Source organism: Xiphophorus couchianus, chromosome 11 (assembly GCF_001444195.1).
Source record: "Xiphophorus couchianus chromosome 11, X_couchianus-1.0, whole genome shotgun sequence".
Taxonomy (NCBI): Eukaryota; Metazoa; Chordata; class Actinopteri; order Cyprinodontiformes; family Poeciliidae; genus Xiphophorus; species Xiphophorus couchianus.
In genome coordinates this window covers 24,633,263-24,657,764 of record NC_040238.1, presented here as the reverse complement: position 1 = coordinate 24,657,764, position 24,502 = coordinate 24,633,263, and the positions used below count along the sequence as shown (strand labels likewise).

At 39.8% G+C, this 24,502-nt stretch overlaps 1 protein-coding gene and 1 long non-coding RNA gene across 2 annotated transcripts in view; one reads left to right on the top strand and one right to left on the bottom strand.

Annotated features, from left to right (window-relative positions):
• tspoap1 (TSPO associated protein 1) overlaps positions 1 to 24,502 on the top strand; it is a 68,269-nt gene that overhangs the window by 21,284 nt on the left and 22,483 nt on the right. The window contains exons 5-19 of the mRNA XM_028031342.1: positions 1,179 to 1,355; positions 1,980 to 2,162; positions 7,644 to 7,811; positions 12,050 to 12,133; positions 12,225 to 12,314; positions 12,401 to 12,523; positions 13,085 to 13,189; positions 13,400 to 13,450; positions 13,975 to 14,007; positions 16,685 to 16,865; positions 18,428 to 18,532; positions 18,943 to 19,145; positions 22,116 to 22,222; positions 22,312 to 22,421; positions 22,981 to 23,844. Of these exons, the coding sequence (XP_027887143.1) occupies positions 1,179 to 1,355; positions 1,980 to 2,162; positions 7,644 to 7,811; positions 12,050 to 12,133; positions 12,225 to 12,314; positions 12,401 to 12,523; positions 13,085 to 13,189; positions 13,400 to 13,450; positions 13,975 to 14,007; positions 16,685 to 16,865; positions 18,428 to 18,532; positions 18,943 to 19,145; positions 22,116 to 22,222; positions 22,312 to 22,421; positions 22,981 to 23,844 (2,584 nt within the window). The remainder of the gene's footprint in view (positions 1 to 1,178; positions 1,356 to 1,979; positions 2,163 to 7,643; positions 7,812 to 12,049; positions 12,134 to 12,224; positions 12,315 to 12,400; positions 12,524 to 13,084; positions 13,190 to 13,399; positions 13,451 to 13,974; positions 14,008 to 16,684; positions 16,866 to 18,427; positions 18,533 to 18,942; positions 19,146 to 22,115; positions 22,223 to 22,311; positions 22,422 to 22,980; positions 23,845 to 24,502) is intronic.
• Positions 1,365 to 2,349, bottom strand: LOC114153074 (uncharacterized). The gene is made up of 3 exons (XR_003597271.1): positions 2,224 to 2,349; positions 1,946 to 2,103; positions 1,365 to 1,633 (listed from the first exon to the last, which is right to left on the bottom strand). It is a non-coding gene; the product is annotated as an uncharacterized LOC114153074 (long non-coding RNA).

Here is a 24,502-nt window from a genome sequence, read left to right as displayed (position 1 = left end):
TCACTGCTTTGCCTGTCAACATACTTTTATATGATAGACTGTCTTCGTGATACATAACCTGTGTTGTGGGAGATCACAGCCAGTCAGTCTGGCTCTTGTGCTGAGCACTTGATCTAATGCAAACTTGATAGATTTAGTCTTTGGTTGAATTTCTCAGTTATCTGGCATTTTCAGCTGTCTGTCTATGTTGATAATGTCCATGAAGATAAGATAGATAGATAAATCTTTATTGTCATTGTCACAAGAACAACGAAATTTAAAAAGTGCCATCAGTCAGTGCATATGCTTACTGATGGCACTTTTTGTACCACAGACACCAATTGCTTATTGCAAAGTAATGGTTCAATTTTGCACCATATGTTGGATCCTTAAGTGTTGTTTTTATATTTTCTAAAACACACACACTCTCTTGTTTAGTTACTTATCTGACTCATCACATATGGCTACATTCTTCAAAACTGTCCCGCCGTTTTGCTCCTGCTGATGATGTTTTCATGTTGAACAGTTCGTTTTTTGTGCTAGGCTAATGTTTCTGTTTTGATATAACTTGTTGATAAGTCGGTTCAGTAATGTGTTTTCACAAGGTTCCAGTTAATTGTGTAACCGGACAAAACTTGCAAAAGAATGAATTCTGCTTAAGAAAATTACCACTTGATTTTAAAATTGATCACTTGATTCACTTGATCATAAAATTAAATTTCTCATGCTTCAGCCACTGTGTGACGTTTTTAACAAAGCGAACAAAGCATGCAGAGCAGGCACAGAGGCAATGTAGCCTTTCTCCCAATGTGAACTTCATTTTAAAATTTGAAGATGGCCTAAATGACTAGAGGAAAACCCAGATTTGATCAATAAAATAATTAGCATTAATTATGTTATTTCTTTTTTTTCTTTCTATGCACATAAATATTGTGCTACGTGAAAAATGACACTTTTTCATTTGATTGCAAATGAAAAAGTGTCACTGGAAAGTCAGTTGCTATAACACCCGACAGTAATCCAGCAAATTTTTTGGGAGCTAAATTTTGCCAGTGTTGGCTGATGCAATCATTTCGAATGTACATGTCTTCTAATATTGATTTTTTTTGTGTGTAATTTAAAAGTATATATACTGTATGTTCAATTAGTTTTTTATTGTATTCAATACTTTATCACTAAGTTCTCTTTTCCTAATCTAGGTGAATCCTCCTTCGCTCATCAGACCTGCTGCTGTGGAGCAGTACAAAAGAGCTTTTGCCCGCCAACGAGCTCGTGACCTGGCCCAGCATGCTGATGCACTGCTCTCTAAAGACAAAGAGATTGCTGCCCTGCAGCAGGAGTGCAGACAGCTCGAGGCACGACTCGGACCAGCTAAGGTACATACATTTTATTTCATAATAATCAAAGTCAAATTATTTGGCCTAGAATGAGCTAAAACAACAAAGTTTTCAAACTCTTCTCCATTCAACCTCAGTTGTCATCTCTGCCACAAGGCTGCTCTCTGCTGGACAGTTTTTGTACTGCGCCATCCAACCTAAGCCTGTATTACAGAGGCTGCGTCACTGCTGAGGACAGATAGATGACAGTGCAGGAACAGGCTGCCTGTCTCAGTGCCTTTTTGGAAATAGGAGCCGATTCTTCCTAATCTGAGCATCTGTTGGTTATAAAACAAAAAAGGTTTTCAGGGAACAAATATAGCACAGTGACGACAGGACGTCTATGAATGTCTCGTTAAACAAATCAAACAACACTCAATTTTGACATCTGTCTAACTGAAATCAAGTTGATCTTAACTTTTTATATCTACATTTGTTTCATGGGTTAGAATGCTATTTTAATTCATTTTAAACTGTAAAAGCAACAAAGATTTGACCATAATGGACATCATTAGTTTTTCTTTAAATCGGTTGAGTGTTTAGGATATAGATTGAAATGAATAATTCATATTTAGTTCCATTTTTCTGACATTATTTCAGATGTTGCTTCCTGTGCCTTTGCAGGATTTCTCTGTTCAGTCGTCTCGGGTGGAATATGAGAAACTCCTTAGAGAGTCTCAGAAGGAGGTGCTGCGGCTTCAGAGGCAGCTGTCTGTCACTTCGTCCAGGCAAAGGCCCGGCCTCAGACCTGACGGCGATGGCACAGACAAGTGTGAGGAAAACGCCAAAGAGGCAGGGCAAGAGAAGGTAAAAAAAAAACGACACACAGCTAATTCCATGCTGACCCCTGCTTGCTATGAGTACTCACAGTAAATGTCCGGTCCTAATTGGACACCGTTTTGGATTGCTGTCACTTGCAAACAGAGCAGATCAGAACAGTCGTTTCTGCAGTGCAGTCGGGGTTGAAGTTGTTGTCGGTGATGGAAAATGCCGCTCTCTGAGGTTTTCCAAAAACATTGTTTACATTGGCATGGATGCCGTTTTTTTCAGTGTTATGTAATGGCTTGTCGTTGGACTTGATACTAATCTCCCACAAGCCATAATGAGGCGATTCCCTGTCTTTAACTTGGGTCTGATCAAAGCTACCAAAGTCATACACTCTGATCCTCTCTGCGTGTGATGCTGATCTTCTCTGTACTCACTTCTGTCACACAGCACACTCCGGTATCAACCCTAAAGTGGACAAAAACCTCAGACATGTTTCTCATTAGTGTAATCTGCTTCCTATCTCTTCATAATAATGTTGGTATATAAAGCATGAACACTCGCATCAGTTTTCAAAATTTTTAGTTTTGCTGTCCTTTTGAGGAACATGTATTAAAGCTGGAGCCTCCCTTTGGATGTAAATCACTTTACATAACATTAAAGACATTCATTTGATTTACAGATAATGTTATTGCAAATTTCTCCTCTGCCCATGAAATAAATACTCTGCCTGTGAAGCTCGAGTGAGAATGCCGATTGTGGTAATCTCTCATCTGTGGGACGCACACATGCACTCCCAATGCCACGCGCACACCCAGAAAGGGGCCATGTTGTGTGAACTCTAATCCCCTCCAACAACAGAATGGTACAGTCCAGTAATCCGCTCTCTGTTGCTGTAGCAGCGGTGAGAGGGTTTTGGATGGTAGGTAAGACTGCAGCCGCACTAAAGACTTTTCCATCTCGCCCTGCTCTGGATAACTAGCAGGCCAAGGGAAACCTTAATGTTGCCACAGATCACACTGAAGGGGTAGGTTTGCTTTTTTTCTCTCTTGAGGCCTCATCTCTTTCTGTGTAGTTGTCAGCTGTTTTATTCTGGTTCTGGTTGGCTAACTCCAACGGGGTCCATTCGGTGTGAATGCGAAACTGTGCAGGACTAAAAGTAGGGGGGGAAAAAAGCTAAATAAGCGTCATTACGAAAAAGGTTTGTGCAAAAAGGGTTTAAGATGTGAGATGTTAGATTTATGCTTAAAATCATTAGCTCTTTCCTTAATATTGTTTCTAACACATTTGAACAAGTTTCAGTATTTCTTCAACTTGCATTTTAGCAGGTTTTTATTGAAATATCCTAGCTGTTTTTGTAAATGACTATTTTTTTTTTGTAAATCTGTGCAAAAAAAAACAACCGCTTACCTTTTTTCCTAACTGACTGCCAATTTCTTCCAAATCAGAAAGCATGAGGCCTAGTGAAGGGCAGCCTGGCAGGTACTGGGGTTTTGTTACTGTCTTAATTTGGAGCCTCCAGATGCAGAATTTAGACAGAACAAACCCGGGACGTCTCGACAGAGCGTTTGATAGGTGGACATCGATATGCTCCGCATTAAAAAGACAATCAACGGCCAGGCCAATCCATTAAGGTGCTTTTAAAAGAAGTGATCCAGTTACCCGTTTCAGTAGTCTGTAGGGATTACACCAATGTGCTTATGGCATTCAGCGCCTGCTGAATGGGATCTGGCCCTGCTTTAGTAGGCATGGGCCCAGGTTGTACTCGATTCTGCAGTATCCATGGAGCACATCGGTGTGACTGAGTGGGCAACCAGAACCTAAACCTCAACCATGTTTAGAGGGACTTGCTTTGGTCTCTGCATTACAATGGAGACTCATCATTTCTTTAGTCCTCTTCATTAAGTGATATTTTTATTGGCAAGCGACCTGAGTTCATTTTAAGTTTATAGTTTTATTACATTTGCTATTGTAAACTAAAGAATGCAGTGCTCACTTTGTGCACCAGTCAATAAGCCAGATGCTGGAATCGGAACATTTTCACTTTATCGCCTCTGAATGACGATCAGCAAGTCAGATACATGAATAGTAACATATCCTATGTTAATACATAACTGGGGATGCTTTCAAAATCAGAATTGGCCTGAAGGAAAACTAGAAATTACACCCAACAAGAAAGATCGGATCAGTGCTTCTCTGGTACTGGGATCACTTCTGACATTTTTCCAAGATCCCAGAAGTAAAAATAGCTTTATGTAGAAGTGTTTCGCTATTTACAGCACTACATTCTGTGGATAAGTTTCAAGCTGATTAAAGAAGATTCACTCATCGGGCTTCTAATAATTGTAAGCACAATCTTTAAATTAGTTTAGCACTTGTCTAGAATGATACAAAAATAATCACAGCTCAGCTTGAAAGGCAAACATAACTCTTATCCAGTTTTATTGTTACATCGGCCAAAATCTATAAAAATCCCACAGTTACAGATAGGCATGTAGGAAGCATGAAAATGCTGAGGATTGTCCTATTTTTATAAAAATTTGACCTGTCAATACATTCTTTAAGCCGGTTCCTTTTTTAAGCCCATTGTTTGTTTAATAATAAAATGAAGCATTTAAATATTTTTTCTGGCTTTCCATCTATAAGCAGTAATTAAATATTTGCATTTCAAGTGGATTTTATACCCTGCTGCTTGTGCAGGAGAACAGCCGCTGTAAAGCAGTTTTAAGTTTTGGTTTCTAGGTTCATCTTAAGGTTAAGACAGAATTATTAATATATTGATAATATATTTGTGACAATCACTGCCAACATTAATGAAACAGAAGTCTCTGTGCATATTTCAAAAGTAATGTAAACTATTTTCCACACTCTTAGACTTCTTTATGGCCAGTTTCAAAATTTGCGAGTTTCAATTTGTCAAATAATTGAGTGCATTTCTAAAAAAAAAAAAAAAAAAAGGGGGGAATTCTCTACTGTTAAACATATTTTCTATTGATTGACTAACGATCATTGAGCAGGAAAATAAGGAGACATACGTTTGGTAAATGGATAACTAGTAAAAATGACATATTCTCCCATAAAATCAAAATAGTAACATTCCCATGCATGACTTTTAATTCAAATGTAAACATATGTGAATAGTACTAACGTAAGACTTGTCTCGTCTTTTTTTTTTATTTCCTCAAAATACATTCCAGATGCATGTTTTTGAAACTATTTGTAATCCCTTTGTTCTGGTCCAAGTGAATCTGAAGGATCATTTCAAATTTTACTTCAGAGGGAAATTTGGATGTTTTTCTTTTTTTAAGGTAAACGCCCGGGACTCAAGTTGAAACTATTAAAAAATAATCATGTTAAACAAACTTGACGCTGACATTGTGCTGCATGCACCAGTAAAGAATATTCCCGAAATTACAGCTATATCTACACAAAATCTTAGTGAGGTTAGTGTGCCTACAAATGTACATTTATGACAGAAGCTTTGATCAGACGGGCTCTTTTTTCCCCCCTCACCACTGTATAAACAAGAGCTTACATAATATTTGGTTCTCTGAGGTTATTCACCTAAATCATGTTAGGTTTATATCTCATGGTGCCCGAACACTGATTATATCCCCTTCGAACCTGTCATTTCAGAAAAACAGTTGCTCTTTTTGCAAGGAACAACGTGAGGATTACAGAATATGATATATTTATAAACGGTGTCCCTTGGAAACATCCAACATAGCAGAACAGGAAAGGGTCAGCATGAGATTCTCACCGTATCATAACCTTGAGGGGAAAGTACCACAGTTTTACTCAAGGAAACACTTTAACAACACTATAGAACATAATCTAATTCCTTTCACAGTCATTTTTTTTATTTAAAAGAGAAAAGTCTCAAATGTACTACAAAGAGAATTGACTTAGTAAGAGTGACGTGGTCCTTTTTTAATTTTTATCTCATGACTATCTGTTTTTTTTATAATACTAGAAATACAGCTGAATGTGTCCTTCATTTAACTAAGGAAAAAGTCTGCCTTTTTTTTTTGTTTGCTTTGTTCAGCCAGCTCACCAGCAGTGCAGTGCACAGGATGGGGGTTGTGTCTGTCCATCACAGGGTAACACAAATAGACAAACAAAAACAAACACACACGCTCGTAAGTAAGGGAAATTTTGATCAATTAAACAAAAAGTTATGTTTTTGGACAGTGGGAGAAAGCCAGAATACCCAGGCTTTCTCCAGGCACGGGTTCTCCATGCAGGCAGAACCTGTGCCTGCAAGGAGAGGACATGCAGACTCCATGTAACTTTAACTGTAACAACGTCTCCAAAGTGCACCTCCATGCAACCAGAGAAAATCCCATCACTCTATCATTTTCTCTGCCGTCTCATTACAGGAACATTAGAGGGTTTTGTAGTTTTTAAAACCTTAGTATACCTGAGTACTGGTAACCAACCTATGCCTATTTCAGACTTATTTTAACTTAAAATAGCAGGTCATTATGTAATAAAAAGCTGGCAAAAATGTGCTTGCTACTGAGAATCAAAATGTTGCGGTAATCTTACACCGAAAACACAAGCAAGAGCAAATCATCTTATTGCACCAACTTAAACTTGCCTAATCAGTGTGTACAGTATGAAGTGCTACAAGCTTAGTAGGAATCCCTTGAGGATTGACTGGGGTAAGTATGTCTGACCAAATACAAGATGGGAAATTTGCCAGGATACAGCGATCTCTGCCGCGCCATCATCCACAATGTGGTGGAATCTGCAACAATCACCTAAGCCTGGGCAAATTACAAATGGACAAATTACAGAACGTAACTGTTCTTTCTGCAGGAGACTCGTGTTCAGGCGCCAGTGGATTTACTGCAGCCTTTCGCCATTTGCCTCTAAACCATCTGGTCTTCTATCCAAAAGATAAACCTGAGATACCCTCGCCTAACTGCATAGACAGATCACCGATTAGGTTCTGAAAAGTCAAAATCACTTATCAGCTTCAAGTGAAACGGTACCCTACACACTGGAAGACCGTTTGTATAAAATAAAAGAGTAAAGCAATGAATAGGCTTCTCTTTCTGCATGTGGCAGAGCATCTTAGATCCTGTTATTGGGTCACGGCCTTGGCTGCACTAGCACAGTTTTACTCAGAGTATTAGTCAGTTTGTTCTAAAATTAGATGCTGATTCCCGATCCTTAACCAGTACAAATATTTCCTTCAGCTGCACCTCCGGCTGCGGAATAATATCAGGGTTTTCTTTTTTTCTTATTTTTTTTTTAGCAACAAATCCGGCTAAAATATCCTCAGTGAAACATGCAAGTCACTACACTTTGGCTAATTAATGAGGACAATCTTGCGGCCAATGTGTCTCAGTCATGTTGGAGGCTCAAGGGATTCCCCTGGATTATTCTTTGATTGTAGTTGGACCACTTGGAAGGTCGTTCGGATCTAAGCCCCAGCCCCTCTTGCAGAGTTAGGTTTCACTGCTCGCTCTTGTCGCTACATCAAGTGACTATACATTTGCTGTTTTTTGTTGCTAGGTTTTAGGAGAGCCCCCGTGTGTGGCATTAGATGAAGCTCCATCCAGGTGTGAGAAGACTCCGGCAGAGGCGGGGGAGTCGTGGCTGCAAGTGACGCCCCCACCGGGCCTTAGCCCGACCTCCTCCCACCAGGAGGAACCCACAGAGAAGCAGCGACTACAGTTTCTGGTAAGATAATTTTGTTTTTGTTCTCATCAACAAAAACATCAACCTTTCTAAATAAAAATATGTATTTTTCATATTTGTTAAAATTATTACTATGTCATGACAGTATAATACAAGATAATCTATGGAAAAAATCAAGCTTGTCTGCCTTCCACCTATGGACCTGCTGTCATTTTAACAAATACACCACTCCTGGTCAGAAACAACCAATCACAGCAAGGCGTAGGGTCTTAGCGCTGTCAATCACCCTTGTGTACACGCCATTCGCATTCTCTTGCTTGCTCTCCGCTACGCTTCAGCTAGTACACTACAACAAAGCCTGCCACAAATGCTAAGGCTAGTTAGCAGGGCCACCGATAACTAGCGAATAATCGGTTTTCTAAGTTGTTTCTAGCGGTTACCAAATTGAGCAGCGCTTATGCGAGGATTATTGACAGTGCCAAGACATTCCTCCTGGCTCTGATTGGCTGTTTTTAACAATGGTGAATTTTGTTTAGATTGCAATAGTAGCACTGGGAGAAGGCGGAGGAGCTCGGTCTGTTCACATATTGTCTGTCTCATACTACGCTGTCATGACATGATGATGGTTTTAACAGATATGTAAAAAACATATTTTTGTAAAAGTTACAAACTGCAGCAGAAGTGCTTTGGGAATGTGAATATGCTGCTGAGACCAGGTTTAAAGAGCATGTTCCAGAAATCTCATCTAAACTGTACATTACCTCCAATTTTAATTTAGCCTTGCTTGTTTTGCATAACCTTTGTCACAAATAGGTTAGCATTCGATAAACTGCACTAAGCACAAATCTAAGGACCTCTTCAACATGGTTAAATGCTTAACTTATTGCAGCAGCAGATAGAAGTTTAGTGATTCAAAAGGTTGCTAACTACGTTGGTACAACAAACTTTTATGCATTTTATTTGGATTTATTGTGATAGTAGTATGTCACTGTGAGGTGGGAGGAAGATGATACATACTTTTCAACATTTTTTGCCAATACATTTTAGAACAATACATTTTTACTGAAAAACAGATTTGAGTATGGCCATTAACCAACGGTATATACAGATGGCATTTTGTTCTTGTTGCTGAAAAGACACAAGCTAAATCTAGCTGGGCAAATCTGAAAGATCATTTTTATGTTTTAAATAAAACAAGATGTTGTACAAGATCCCTCTTCCACAGAAAGCAGACTACTTTTGCTTGTTGTGTGAGTAAAAAATAAAACTTTTTTTTTTTTGTAATTTTTTAGGCATGAGCTGGTTTAGGTTGTTTAAAGATCATGTGTAGTCACAATGGCTGTAGAATCAGGGTGTTGTTTGCCTATGCTAATTTCCAGCATTCTTTAAGGGATTTTTTTTAACATAGCACTATCACTCACTTTAATTCTTCAATGAAATATGTAAAAAGACTGATTGTGAAAGATGTACTCCCATAGAATGACGTGTTTCCCATTTGTATTTGTCTGAATTCGAAAGAAAATGAAGGGATTACAATATTATCTCTTTAAATTCAACATTCTACAAACATGTCACAAACCTTGATCTGCTCTTTTTTTAAACCAAACTAAATAATCTGCATACATGCTGTTTGTTGATCTGTTCACAGACTGAAGCAGGTGGATGGTTATACATTTATTGTAACAATCATGTTCTTAGTTTCCAGGTATTGAACTAGTGCTTTTAAACGGCTTCCTATTAAGTGATGGAGTGATTAAAATCACAAAAGTCTGTGCCACCGGACACTTCCTCTGACCTCATGCTTTAGTTCTTAATACCAAAACCGCTCAGACTATTCAAAATCTTTTCTTTGCCCTTTGTGGTGAGTGAATTTGCATGTCACACAGTCTCTGTGAGAGTTTTAGCTGTAAAATAAGGTTTCGCTGTTCTGTATTACATTTCATTGTTTTAAGCAAAAACAAAATGATTACTGGATTGACATTTTAAAGTGACATTAGCATATTTTATAATACTACTTGGTAGTATAAATCTTTACTATAACATAAGATTAGATTTTAAAATCCATATTTTTCTGCTGCAAAGGCTGGAAACTCAAATAGATAAAAATGGGCAGGTTTACATTACTCCGCTCAGCCTTCCTATAAATTCCTCAAAGTTATGCTCTCTCTTTGTATAGCATGTGTACTGTATAAAATACAGTTCTAAACAGCTTCCTCAGCTTCCAACTTCTATACTGCAAGTAGGTAACTTTGACCTGTCTTCACTCAGTAACAGCATCTGCACTGAAGAGTATTGTCAGCAGAACCTTTTAGTGTCTGGGTTTAATGTGTTCTGACTGGAAAAAAGATCAAATTTGAGCAGCTCTGATCGCCGGCCACAGCTGAACATCAGGCAGCTGCTCTGAAACATTTGCTGCCAGTGGTGACGATTCCTGTAAACCAGGGTGTGCGGGCATCCTTTAAAAGTCTTGACTTCCTGTATCTAATATTAGGGCCTTAAAATGTCTCAAATTAATTAAAAAAAAATTTAAGTTGGCGTTAAACACGTTAATCATAGGTCTTAAATTTTTCCAGCAGGACTGTTCTGTCAGTCAAACGTTTGAGTGATATGGAGACATCTTAATTGCGTTCTGTGATTCAAGGTGATTGAGGCTGCAGCTAATATACCCTTGCTAGCTTGCATGGTTGCCAACCATACAGTGGTAAATGATTTCTGTGCAAAAAGCTTGTCTCTACGGGTGATAAGTCTGTAGAGAGCATAGAAAAATATCTGATTTTCCTTTATACATTTCCGTCATGATGTAGGTCTTAAATTTTATTCACTGTGGCCTTTAAAAAGTCTTTAAAAGTCTTAAATTTGAAACCTGTGGAAACCATGTAAACACAGGTGACCTGATGGACAGCCATTGGACTAGTTAAAGGAAGAGCAGAAAACTATGGTGTATGCTTTAAGGATAGCTGCTCTATATACAACAGGACATCCTGACTCGGTACACATCATTCTTGTCCTTCATGCTGCGACTGACACACAATCAACCAAATCGGACCACAGATTGTGTTTTAATTATCTTTATTGTCTTGCCGTGTCATCGCTGGTGACAGTGCAGTATCTCTTCCAGTCAGCTGCTTGTGGTCAGCAATTAGCCAGTGTGCTCTGTAGCTTTCCCCCCCATGCAGTCGATAGGTAATGCTTCTTCATTCAGACCCTGTGGCCGTGCTGAAATAAGCTGATTTCTGCTCTGCTTCTCCTGCATGTAAGCTGCATTTAGAATAATTAGAGGATGGTAAGCTTTGTAATGCCTCTACAGTGTTGTATCAGAGGTCAACATGGAAAGTAAAGTCAATGTATTCTGTTTTGCATGACAGTATAATCGTGCGCTGTAAAAGTATTCATACCCCTCATCCGTTTTCTCATGTTGCCAGGTTTCAACCGCTATTTAACGTTTTATTTAGATTGTATGCAACAGAGCAACACAGACGTTGCATCATTTAAAGTTAACTGAGAGTTTTATTTTATAAAATAAAAAAATCTGAAAGCTTGTCATGTTGCTTTTCTTCAGCAGGGAGAGGGAAGCTGGTCAGAGTCGACGGAAGAATAAAGGAACTGAGTGATGAAAGAAAATCTGTCAGAGGGAGCACAATTTTGATATTGTGATAACGATAAAATTATGATTTGCAAAAGGAACTATTACTTTGTTTTTTTATTATATAACATCAATAACTGCCATTTATCAAGACAGCAATAAATTAGACATTCTTGCCATGATTTAAAAAAATTAATGATAAATTATAAACGATAATGCCCACATCTAGTGTTAGGGTGGCCCAATCAAATCCATGCCTAAATCTAATTTTAATGTGGTAAAATTTGAAATTTTATGCTTTTGCACTCTGCCTGGACCTTTGCAAAGGAAAAGGAAAAAGTCTAAACAAGTTGCTGCTACAAGAGAAAGATGATTCTACAATGTATTGGTTCGGGGTATCCAATTTATTGGATACAAATGCATGCCGCACTTTTAAGATTTTAATTTCTAAACGAATAAATAAATAAAACTATCATTTTCTTTCCACTTCACACGTATTAGCCACTGTCTGTCGGTCTAACATAGCATTTCTGGTTCTGAAGTGGCAAAATGCAAAGAACATTACTTTTCCAAGACACTTGTTTGTTTATTTTTTTTTATTTTACTTGCATTATATGTTATATATATTATATTAAATTACACCTTTCAGAGATTATTTTGGACTGATTATCAATAACTGTCATAATTTTTGGTCCAGGAACGGGAGCTGAGCAGGAAGAGAAAAGAATGTGAAAATCTTGAGCATGAAGTAAAGAAGCGACAGAAGCGATGTCTGGATTTAGTAAGAAAACATCCTTTGGTTCTCCCGTCAGCTGCTGCTTTATATTTTAAAGACGAGGTGAGTCTGAAGACTGGGCTTGTGTGTCCAACAGGAGAGCCAGCTTGAGGATGAGCGAGGCAAAAATGAGCAACTAAAGGAGGAGGCAGAACTCCTCAGGAGGAAGGCGCAGCTGCTCGACCAGGTCGGTGTTCAACCAGTTCTGTCCCAGTCGGGTTGATGCAGTGAATTTACTGGGAATTAGTCAGTTAATGCGTTGCTGTCTCTTAGACTCGGGCTGAGAATGAGGAGCTGAGGGAAGATCTCTCTGAAGTGACCGCTCAACACAATTCAGTTCTCGAAGAGAACCAGAGACTCCGTGCCAAACTGGAGAACCTAGAGCAGGTCCTAAAGGTGTCCCATTGCACGTCTCATACTTCTTCACTGCAAAAACACAAAATCTTACCAAGTATTTTTGGTCTAGTTTCTTGTGCAATTGTCTTAATACATTTGAAATGAGGCAAAACTAACTTTAAGGTACCTTTTTAGCAAGATATCGGAGCTTATTTAAGGTAAATAATTCCTTAATATTATTTTAAAAAGTACTAGTTCCAAATCATTTCACTTTTAACAAGAGGAAAATGCTTTTTTATAAGTGAAACAATCCAGAAATGTTATAAATGAAACAATTTGCCAATGGAACTAGTACTTTTTTAAAATCGCTATTAAGGAATTATTGACTTAAAATAAACTCCTATATCTTGCTGAAAAAGTTACTTAAAAATTACCGTTCTTATTTCAAGTGGAATCAAGTGGAATCTAGCCATTAGAGGCTAGACCAAAAATACTCTGTAAGATTTTGTGTTTTTGCAGTGTCGTGTGATTTCAGTTTGAATCTTAACCAAGACAATTTCAGTGTTTGAAGTGGATTTGTTTATTGTTGTTGCTGTTGTGGGGTTTTTCTCCCCCTTAAAGCACATGCGAGAGGTCGCCGAGCGAAGGCAGCAGCTGGAATTGGAACATGAGCAGGCACTGGCTATCCTTAAGTTCAAACAGGATGAGATCAAAAGGTTACAGCGGGTAAGAAACACACCGTCATGAACGCTGCGCATTTCACAAAAGTTTCTCTTGATAAATGTTGTTTTATAAGAAAATGTGGTGTTTTGTCCAGCAGGAGGCAACCTTAGGGCATATAAAAAACGTACAATCAACATAGCCTACTGTGCTGCGAATTATTTTTTTTTTCTTTTACATATTAACAGCTAACTTTTATATCTTTATACTTATTAGGCTCAGTTATTTGCCAAGAGGGAACATGAAGGAGTGGTTCAGATGCTGGAGGTGAGTTTGTTTAACGCCACTGTGATTCCTGCACACAGTATGTAACCAAATAAGCACATTTATTTTACACCATGCAGCACTTCTATTGCCACTGCAAACCCCTGGGGTGCTTATGAGAAGTTAGGTATTTATAAAAATTATAATAACAAAGGCAGTGAAATGATGTAAAAGAGCTGAGCCCACGGTTTTACAAGAGATCTCCTCTTGAATGCTCCATTGCGTTTGAATTGAACAGATGGCTTCTCTGTCGCTTACTGACTTTCTTACTCGCTGTGAACTTCACTGCAATACAGTTTGTATAAAAATAACTCAAGCCAGCCGTTAGGCAGTTAGGAACCCCATCTGATTGGCTGCTAATTTTGAATTTAAAAAAGAAAAATTCTTGCGTCCTTGTATCGCGATGTGACTCACTGAAAGGCAAAAGGTCATCATTGTCCAAATTTGAGCAACGAACACGTTTGTCATCAGAGCTGCTCATTTTGCTTTGTGTTTGTTCCTTAAAGAAAGTGTGTGTTTTATTTTAGGACTTGACTCAGCTCGTGTTCCAGAGGGAGCTGGTAGAGTATATTGGTTCCTCGCTTCCTTCCTTCCTTCTCGGCTCAGCTCACTTTCTCTCTCTCTCGTTTTTTTGTTTTTTTTTAAACCCAAGACAATTGTAGGAGAAAGTCTCTGTCCTCTGCAGAGAGCGCAGGCTTTGTCACCAACTCAAAACGCAGCCGTTCCCAGTCTGCTAAAAACGTGTTTTGGAGAGAATACCGATCTTGAACTCGTTCATTCGAATGCCAGATGTCGGCTGCTGAGGGCCAAGAGACATTCTAGTGATTCTGGCTTCCAACAACATGGACTCAAACTTCTGCTTTTTCTACCTGACTAAAATATATTTTGCTCCTTCCAGAATCCCCTTTTTTTTCTCAAGCATGTGTTTTGTGTTTGTAAACCTCTGTTTGTCCTTTGCTTCCTTTTCTTGCTAACCAGAGTACGCTGGACTGCATGCAGGTACTTCCTGACCTCCTCAGACCAATGATCCGCCAACCCTAACCTCCCACGTCGCTCACTGAATTGGGAAAACACGCCTCAGCTGCTTTTAGTTTAACCCCCTCACAATACTGCACACAGTCCTACCGCCTTTTGTGTTCAACAGTGTCGAGTTACTAAACTAGTTCAAATCAGACCAATCACCTGAGGTCAGAAACAGATCTGTGACAGAGCTTCCCAGAACATTTACCACATTTATCGTGTTTGTTCATCTTTGCTACATGTAGACAACAAAACAGATTGTTGTTTGTCATCATTTTCGCTCGGGGCTTAAAAGATGATTTGTGCCCGGGCTTTAGGTAACCACTGATATGTGTAGGTGAGAGCTAACAGGAAATGTTGTTCAGACAGTTTCAGCCTGCAGCTTTTGTCAGACCAAGCCCGCTTGAAAACTCCCACCACAGCCGGAAGTGAAATCAGCCGCATATAGAAACTTGAGCTGAGCTGTGTGAAACCCCTTCTACCTCCCTACCCCCCAAACCCTCCTTGCAAAGCTATAGCAAACATCCCTGTTCAGTGACTCTGTTTTAGTGGGTGTGAGACTGAAGCAACATGTCTCGCTTTGTGCTCTCTCAAAGATCCCCTTACATTTTCTATCATTACCGTCCCATTCCTCTTATTCACCTCTCTTTTTTCCCCATTGATCTTTAAAATGTTTGTCATGTGTGTTTGTGACTTAAAGAGTGTTTTTTTATTTTATTTTGAAGTTATTTGTCTAGTCACCAAAACTCCTGTAAGTTCGTTGAGTTTGTTTAGGCCCGTCACAAAAACAAATTTTGCAGGAGGATAAATCGTCCCAGAAGTTTATTTTTTTTATTTGTTTCGAATGTGATAGAAGTATAAAATCACACACATGAACAAGGAATGCAAAAGACACATATTTTTGTACTACAATAGTCTTAACATGCTCGAAAAGGTTTAGGAAGAAGTAAGAAACAATTTCTATTATTGCGATAAACAATAATATTGTTGTTTTGAGACTATTTCCAAGTAATATGATGTTAACGGCATAATAATGCAAGTTAATCCTCTCAAAGATCAATGAACTTTAAGTTTTAATGAACATTTAAAACTTGAACTTGAAGACATTTTAAATATGAAAAATAAACAAACAAAACACCCGACAACAACAAATAAAATGGAAACTAAAGTCTTTGCAAAAGCCTTTTGTCATCCAGTCTGTGGTAGAAAGCGAGATATGAGAAGAACTAAACCGTGCCATTTGAAATGATTGAGTTTGTTTCAGTTTATCTGGCTATTAACTGATTTATTGCTTATTGCGACAAGCTTAGTTGTGTGAAATTTGCCACGTCCAAAATGTGTTTTGCGCTGACATATACCGTGACTTGTTAAAGTATTCACAACCTTGGAGTTACTTCAGACTGTCACTATGTTAAAACCATAAACTTATTTGTATTTTATTGGAATTGTGTTTGATATAATAACACAAAGTAGAGAATAATTGCAAAGGGGAAGGAAAATTATAAAATTTTTTCAACAAAATGAAATCTGCTTACTTATTTTTATATTTTTACACTGATGCTCCTAAATAAAACAGCTCTGGGAGAGCTGCAGAGATCATCAGCTTAAATGGAAGATACTTAACGTGAAAAATAGTAGTGGCAGCATCATACTTTTTCTTGAGCTGGGTTAAAGTTGATGCTAAATTGGCTGCTGAACATTTGAGTCTGAACTGAACATACAGACAGAGCTGTAATGCAATGGTTTTAGAATAAACCGTGTTTATATGTTTGAATGGCCTAGTCAAAGTGGAGATTTAAACTTGCAGTCTGCAATAACAGCAGGACTTTAAAACTGCTTTTCAAAGATGCTCACCACTCAATCTGACTGAACTATTTTGCAAACAATTCAGTCTCTAGATGTGTAAAGCTAGTAGCGAAAATACCTGCTGCTGTAATTGCAAATAGATTTTTTTTACTCATTAATTCTAGGCAGAATATAAGTGCACTCCACACGTTTTAGAGTTTTATTTGTACAACAAAATGAATCAAGTTATGTACCATTTTCCTTTTATTTTATTATACATGGATTACGTTGTGTTGGTCTGTTGCATAATAAAATATATTGAAGTTTGCTGTTACCTAGCAACTAAATGGTAACCAAATATGCTGAAACGTGGATGTGGCCGTTTGTTATTTTTACTGTAGCGTCCCCTAAATGTCTCTGTGTTGCGTGCAGTCGAAGGTACGAGAGCTGGAGGAGAAATGTCGCAGTCAGAGTGAGCAGTTCGGCCTGTTGTCCCAGGAGTTGGAGAAGTTCCGGCTGCAGGCCTCCAAAGTGGACCTGGCCAGTTCCACCCTACTCAACAATCCCAGCCTCTCAGTTCTGACCAACGGGATGGGCCTGACTACCGAACGAGGTGAGCTGCAAAACGTCTTCCTTTACTGTCTGTTTCTTCCTGCTTTAATCATTAGTGGACTTTTAAGATTTTTCCTCCTCAGTGGCTTTATTGCTATGTGATCTAAATCATTTCATTGTATCTCTGGTTGAAGGATAGACGTTTAAGTAATAGGTTTACTGGATCGCCTTGTATCCATCTCCCCAAAAACACTTAGCAGATTTCCTGTTCCTGCTGAAGAAAAGCAATCCTACAGCATGAAGCTACCACCACTCTATTTTATTGTAGAAGACGAGGTTTGGTCATATGTAGCATTTTGAACTTTAGTCCTTTTCCCACGCGTTTGTCAGCTCGTGGCAAACTGTAGACAAGACTTCTGATAACTTTTGTCCAACAATGTCTTTCTTTTTAATGTGACTCTTTCTTAAAGGACAGATTTGTGGAGTGATGCAACTAACTAATCCGTCAACAGGTTCTCCTTCAGAACATCTCTACAGCTTCTCCAGAGCTGCGATGGGCCTCTTGGCTGCTTCTATGATTAAGGCTGATAACCATGTGTTGGTTGACGAGTATGGGTGAAATATTGATTCATCAATGCGTTGGATTAATGTTTTACAACTCGATATTGATTTGGTGTGTTTGTGCCATGGTGAGGAACACTTTCGTGAGCTCTGGGGACTTTTGAGTGTTTACGGTATAACCTCCTTCTTCCTCCATTTCCCACTCTTTCTGCTAATGAAGAACAGCGCTGAATAGCAGCAAGCCTGATGAGCTAGATGAGCAGCTAGGGCCTTTTTTTTTTTACCGACCTGCAGGCCGAGATGCTGCACGTCCTCACCACCTCATTACTGTATCAGCTCTGTGTCGCATGTAAACAGGTTGATGTGAAGTAGTCTTTGTCTTCTTCTTCATCTTCTTAAGTTCTTTGGTGGTTGGGAAACAGCTATTTGCTGTGCAATATCACCAACTGGTGAGGTGGGTCAAATATGCTTACCATTGATGATTCAACAGTGATGTGAATTATCTCAGTTTCCACAAGAAAAGGAGAATTAAGTTTAAGTACACTTCAATTTTCATATTTTAACCTTTATACTCCATATTGAGCACAATTGTGGTGCTACTGTTGCTGCTGATGTGCTATCATGATGGTGATGTATACCACCATGGTTGGATTAATATTGAATCAACAACGCCCCTTACGAGGCTTTAATCTTCTCCCTAACTTGTCTGCTGTGTTTTTGATGATTTTCCTTCACAGAACAGCTGCAATCATGCTGAGAATAAACTAGAAACAAGTAGATTCTGTTTACTAATTAAGATTTTTGCATCTTTTACTTTTGTTTGACTTAAATCTATTTTAGGCCCCCACTATTGTTGCAATGGCTGCTGCTGTCAGTAATGTGTATCCTTATAATCTCTTATCGTTCTCTCTGTGTCTCTCTGTGCATTTCTAACATTACTTCCAGCCACAGCTGCCTTGAAATGTAACAACACTGCTTATCTGCGCCACTCCTTTCGTCTCTTTGCATCCCGCCACGTTGGCCGGTGTCTTTATGCTGCTCTGTGCTCTCTATGTGTTTTAGACTGCACTGGTGGCACACTGGACATGGTGTCTCTGGGTGAAATAGCCTTCTGGAGTCTGGAGGGAGGTGACACTCTCTCCTGCCCGGAGGGTAACGATCCACTCGGTACGCTCTCTTGTCTCTGTTCGTCACGCTGTCACTTAAAGCACGGCACGTTCCGATCCGTCATCTCACCCGCACCGTCATCGTTTACCGGGCCTGCTCTTGTTTCCCATCATCACATGTCGGCGAGAGTCGCCGCTCGGCATTTTAAACGTCTATGGAGCCTAGAACCTGTTAAGCCCCTTAACACGGCTGGTGTGATACACGTCGACACAAGGTGGCATGACCTCCAACCTCAGACAGATGGAGACCGGATTTTTTTTTTTCTTCCCCCCCCTGCACCGTTTTAATCAGCCATGTTCAACCTTGAGCTGCCTGCATGCCGTCCAGTGATCTCACCCACTTGGCAGGTCACAGACAACCAGGTTAACGTGCAAGGACATGTTTTATCCTCTTCCTCTCTCTCCTGCTAGATGTGGCTGCGGCTTTGCGCAGGGGGTCCACGCCGCACGCAGCAGGACTCTCCAGGGTGGAGCGCTCGCCCGTAACCAAGCACCGAGAGCTGCCCACCATCAGCGTCAGCAAGTCGGGATCTTCCTCCAAGTCGGAAACCACGCACCTCACCCCCAAATCTGACACCCACCTCAGTCCGCACAAATCAAGCCCAACGCATGAGGTACCCAGCACTTTCTTTTCAATTTTGATGTTGTAACTTCTGGTAGATTCACAGTGAAGCAAAAGAGATCATTTATTAACGGAAACTGCATGAAGTAAAACTGGTTCAGACCATTAAATGTGTCTAATATGCAGAGGTGGGGACTCGAGTCACATGACTTGGACTCGAGTCGTTAAAATCACGACTTGAGACTTGACTTGAAAAAATGCTCAAAGACTCGGACTTGACTTTGACTTTAATGCCATTGACTTGGGACTTGACTCGACTTGAAGCTGTTTACTTGAAAAGACTTGATATTTTTTACTCAAAGTCTTAAAATTTAAAACACATTATTTATAAAGTGGCGTCATTAATTAATGTCCCTCATTCCGTATCAATATGCGCAGACCGTCACTATGGTTTTCCTCTCTCCTTATGTATGTATGTGTACGTAGCTGCAGCACAACCAATCAAATTAACAGGATTTGGACGTTTAAAAAAACGCGGCAAAGCTGCAGAGCTCAGGGAACGAAATACGAAATAACCGCTCGAATATGCTTCCGCGAGTAATTTCTTTTGGCTACGTAGGTTATGAACTTTCGACTAAAAAACGAACTGCAACTTGTAAAACATGCAAGAAGAGAATATCGGATGGAGATGCCACGACGTCCAACTTTGTCCGGCATTTGAAGCTTCACAAAGATCGGTAGGTGGCGCTTTTCTTTTGCTGTAAGATAGTTGACTTTAGCTAACTTCGTGTTAGCATGTGTACTCCGGGTTAAATTGGTGATTATTTACCATAAATCCGGTCCTTCAAATGCCTCCACAAATAATGTGCACCGTGTTAGCTCAGGAAGCCGGTGGATAGTGAGCGGGGCTCCGGAACAGAAAGCAGATTCTGGACCTGAACACAGGGAACAGAGTCTCTGTGTCCCATCATGATGATGAGCCGGGTCTAGTATCATCTAAGGATGGTTGGTGTATTTGAAGACATCTACGTTGGGAAATTATATTGACAATATATTGTTTACTGCAGTCAGTGCATTAAGTCAACTGCTTTTGACTTAATGCACTGACCGGCGTGACTGTCACATGTCGCACAGAACCCATTTCCAAGTAGTATAGCTTTGCTGGGAAAAAAAAAAAAAGACCAAATACAGTGACTGTCCCAAATAAATTTTGTGTTTAGAATATCTGTCCCATACTTACGGAGGACTGAAACTAACATACTTAGAAATAAAAGCAGAAAAATAAATGCACCAGACCTTCCTGAGTTTACTTGTGATAACTTCATTTATACTTATTTCATTTTTTGAAAACTATGATTGTTGTAGTGTTGATGTTTATTTATGAATAGAAGGAGTAAACTGAAGTCAAATGTAATTCATGAAAGGCTGTAATTTATTTTCTGACATCTGTTTACTTCTGACAGATTTGAAGAATACCAGATGAATAAGAGGATCACAAATGAACCTCAAATACATATTTTAAAAAGAACAAATGGTCTATTATTTGAATTTTATGTATAATTGCAAATTATAAAAAATAAATAAAATAAAAACGACTCGAAATGACTTGAAATTAAAGGTTCCTGACTTGAGACTTGACTCGACTTTTGCCTGTCTTTACTTGAGACTTGACTCGGACTTGAGGACAGAGACTTGAGACTTACTTGAGACTTGCAACGCAGTGACTTGGTCACACCTCTGCTAATATGATACCAGTAAGCTGCAAGGATTTTTTTTTTTTATTCAACCTGGAATAACTGGCTGTAAGTCACCAGGGCTTTCCTATTAGAAAGTTGTGAGTTTGACTTCAGCTCTTTCCTCTGCCACTTATTGGTGTACATTTGAGCAAGGCAGTTATTCCCAGTTTGCCCGCAAGTGTGAAAGCACTTTAAGTATGGCTAAAAAAGTGCAATATATATACTGTACTGATTTTTCATGCTGCAGCTCATCAACTTTAAAATATTTGTCATTTGTACTTTATTTGAAAAGTAAATATATTTATCAAAAATGTGTTAAAATATGTTGTCCTGTACATGTTCCATCTCAGTTATATTTCATTAATAATCTTTTAAATTAAAAATTGTGAAATTAAATTAAAACTAGTGGTGGGACTCGTTGAAGGGTTGGTAATTAAATAATCTGCAATTAATTGCATTTTAATCAAACCATATTTTGACATTTCAATTTAAAAACCTTTATTATTGCTAAGGTATTGTATAGATAGTCATATGAGCCCAACAATAAAGAAATGTATTGTTTTTAACTTGTAGATATTCAGCCGTCAGATTAGTGCACAGTTCTATCATACTCATTCAGCTTTCAAGCACTTAAGGAACTCCTGATCATTCATGGAACGTTTTTGGAAAAATACTACTTTAGCACAACGTACACACTGCAATAGTCTTCCTCAGCATCCCATCAGATAATATTTTGAAGCAAAAATTAACCCCCAGTGGGCCAAGAATAGCAGCTTTGTCGCCCATTGTTGTTATTTGCAGAAGTCGCTTGTGCATCAGATTTACTGATGTTCCAGAAACGTGCAAATACAAAGGTTCCGGCCAGAACCCGCCTGTCATCTGATGCAAGCACGGATGCAGCTGATTATGCAAGTCCTACGTCTGCTCACACACATCCAATAGATATTTGGGGATTGCTGCTTAGGCTCTACAGAGTGAGTTCCTACATGTTGGTGGTCTGTTTATCTAGTCACCCGTCAGCCCCCAAAGCTTATATTTAGTGAGATAATCCACTCGGCACTGTGGATTATGAAGGTTATACAGTAGTAGTTGTGGGTGATTATCTTCCACAGAACTACAAATACAGCATCTTTTATTGCTGCCACTATTTAAAATAAGACGTCAGATATCCTGTTGGTTAGTGACTAATTTAAAATTAAAGCTCTTCCTGCTGAGCCTGCCCACCTTGAAGGTGTCAATTACTGATTCCCTTTACTTTTACCCATTTTAAGCATTGTTTCCCTCAGGTGGACACAGCCAGTGAAGTTGAGGAGTTGGACATCGATGTGGCCCCGGCACCGTACACAGCCAGCAGGGGAGCAGCAAAGCTTCAGGTTTTTATTGCCAGATACAGGTAAGTAATAATTAAACACAATTTCTTTTACTGCATCAACAGCTTGTTGAGATAAATGTTGAAGATTAAGATGTTTTTATCTGTAACAGTTATAATCCTTATGATGGGCCGAATGATAATCCTGAGGTGGAGCTGCCTTTGACCGCTGGGGAATACATCTACGTTTACGGCGACATGGATGATGATGGTTTCTATGAAGGTAACTCTGTCTGTTATAGCTTCTTAACAGGGCTGGCCAATATGTTGGTTGCTCAACCGTTTCAAAGTCATGCTACCGGTAATAATTTAATTCTAATGTGAAACTTCCAAGCCTCAGTGTTTCCACCTCAAAGAGCACCCCTTCCCTGCGACACCACCTTCAACTCCTTCAGACTAGCCAGTAGCAATTAGCAAACACTTAGAAGAACTTCGCATCTACTGAACTCATTGTACAAGCTACTTCTCTGTGCAACGCTGGTAGAAACATTGTTAGAGGATTCATAGAGGAGCAATGCTGTAATGACTTCCTAAAGGTGGAGTTTCAGAAAGATAAGTAGTTTTTAAAGAAACAGAAGCCTAATGTCAAGGGGTTAAATATCAAAATCTAATTTCTTTTAAGTCATAATTGATATCAATGGCATTTTTAATAACAACTGAGGGTAACACAGTTACTTGACCGTGTTTTAAAATGGAAGCATGTGCCTGGGAAATACTTACCTGCCCCTTTAATGTTCCTGATTTTACCTGATGTTTAATATTTAATCGTTGCCGTTGTCCAGGTGAGCTGATGGACGGACGGAGAGGGCTGGTCCCCTCCAACTTCGTGGAACGTGTGTCAGACGATGATGTAATGAGCGCGCAGCACCCAGAGACCGGGGACGTGTCGCACAACTCCCTGCTAGACAGCAGCCTGCACAGTGCCAGCCACCAGCACCACCTTCACCTGGGTGTCGGCGCCTCAGAAAGGACGGAGGCGTCGGCCGCCTCCGCCCTCTCGGATTCGGTGTCGGCCTCTTCTGTTCCGGCCCCCCTCACCAACGGCCTGGACCTGGATTTGGAGGAGGTCGGAGTGGACGTCGTGCCTTACCCACGGAAACTTACCCTCATCAAGCAGCTTGCCAAGAGCATCATCATTGGTTGGGACCCCCCGTTGGTGCCGGCCGGGTGGGGCAACGTGTGGAGCTACAACGTGTACGTCGACCAGGAGCTGCGGCTGAACGTGCCCTTCGGCGCTCAGACCAAAGCAGTGCTGGAGCGGCTCGACGTCAACCTCAAAGCCTACCGGGTTTCGGTCCAGAGCCTGACGGAGAAGGGCCTGTCGGACCAGCTCCGCTGCAGCATGTTGGTCGGCCGGGACGTCTGCGTGGCGCCCACGCAGCTGCACGTGGACAGAGTTACCGCCACGTCCGCCAACCTGACCTGGCTGCCCAGCAACAGTAACTATGTGCACATTGTGTCCTTGAACGATGAGGAGTGTGAGCTGGTGAAGGCTGGCTGCTACTCGCTGTGCCTCAATAACCTCTCGCCCAGCCTGCAGTACACGGTCAAAGTGGAGGCGCGGCCGCACCGAACGCCGTGGGAGCTCCCTGCGGAGCGGCGGGAACACAGGAGCGCCACCATCAGCTTCAGCACGCTGATGGCAGGTCAGGACCAAATGCATGACACTGTTTAAATTTGTTTCCTCCCCCCATTCACCATACAAGTCAAAATAATGCAACGCTGGGCACATGGAAGCCTCTGTATTTATCGTCTAGCTCAAACATTTGATCCAGATTAAGAATTTATACTGCTTTTTTTTTTTTTTTTTTTTACAATAATCCCACTGTGAAGTAATTACGTAATTCAGATTTCAACACATCAGTGGTGACACAGGCCTCTGGTGTACATCCAATAATTTATGTATCATCTGTAGGTGGGGAGCGTTCATGACAGAGCTGAAAGAACTCACTCAGAAGTTAAAGATTCAGTTGCTGTCGATTTTTAGACAAGATTACTGCTTCTGTTTGCATGTGCAGTTGCATGCATCACTAAAAAACGACTCATTTTATAACCACCACACATTCAGCTCACATAACGGATATTTTTAGGCAGCAATTGCCAGTTACTTAGAGCAACATTTACTCATTTATTTTGCAATATTGATATTCTGCTGAATTCAAAGGAGATATGATTTGATAAATACCACACAGACTTACTTTAACGCTTTTCTTCAAGCTCTTTCATTTCTTTAAATTATGTCCACAATAGCTGACGGTCACAAATTATAATTCAGAGAATTTTCTCCTATTTAACTTTATTCAG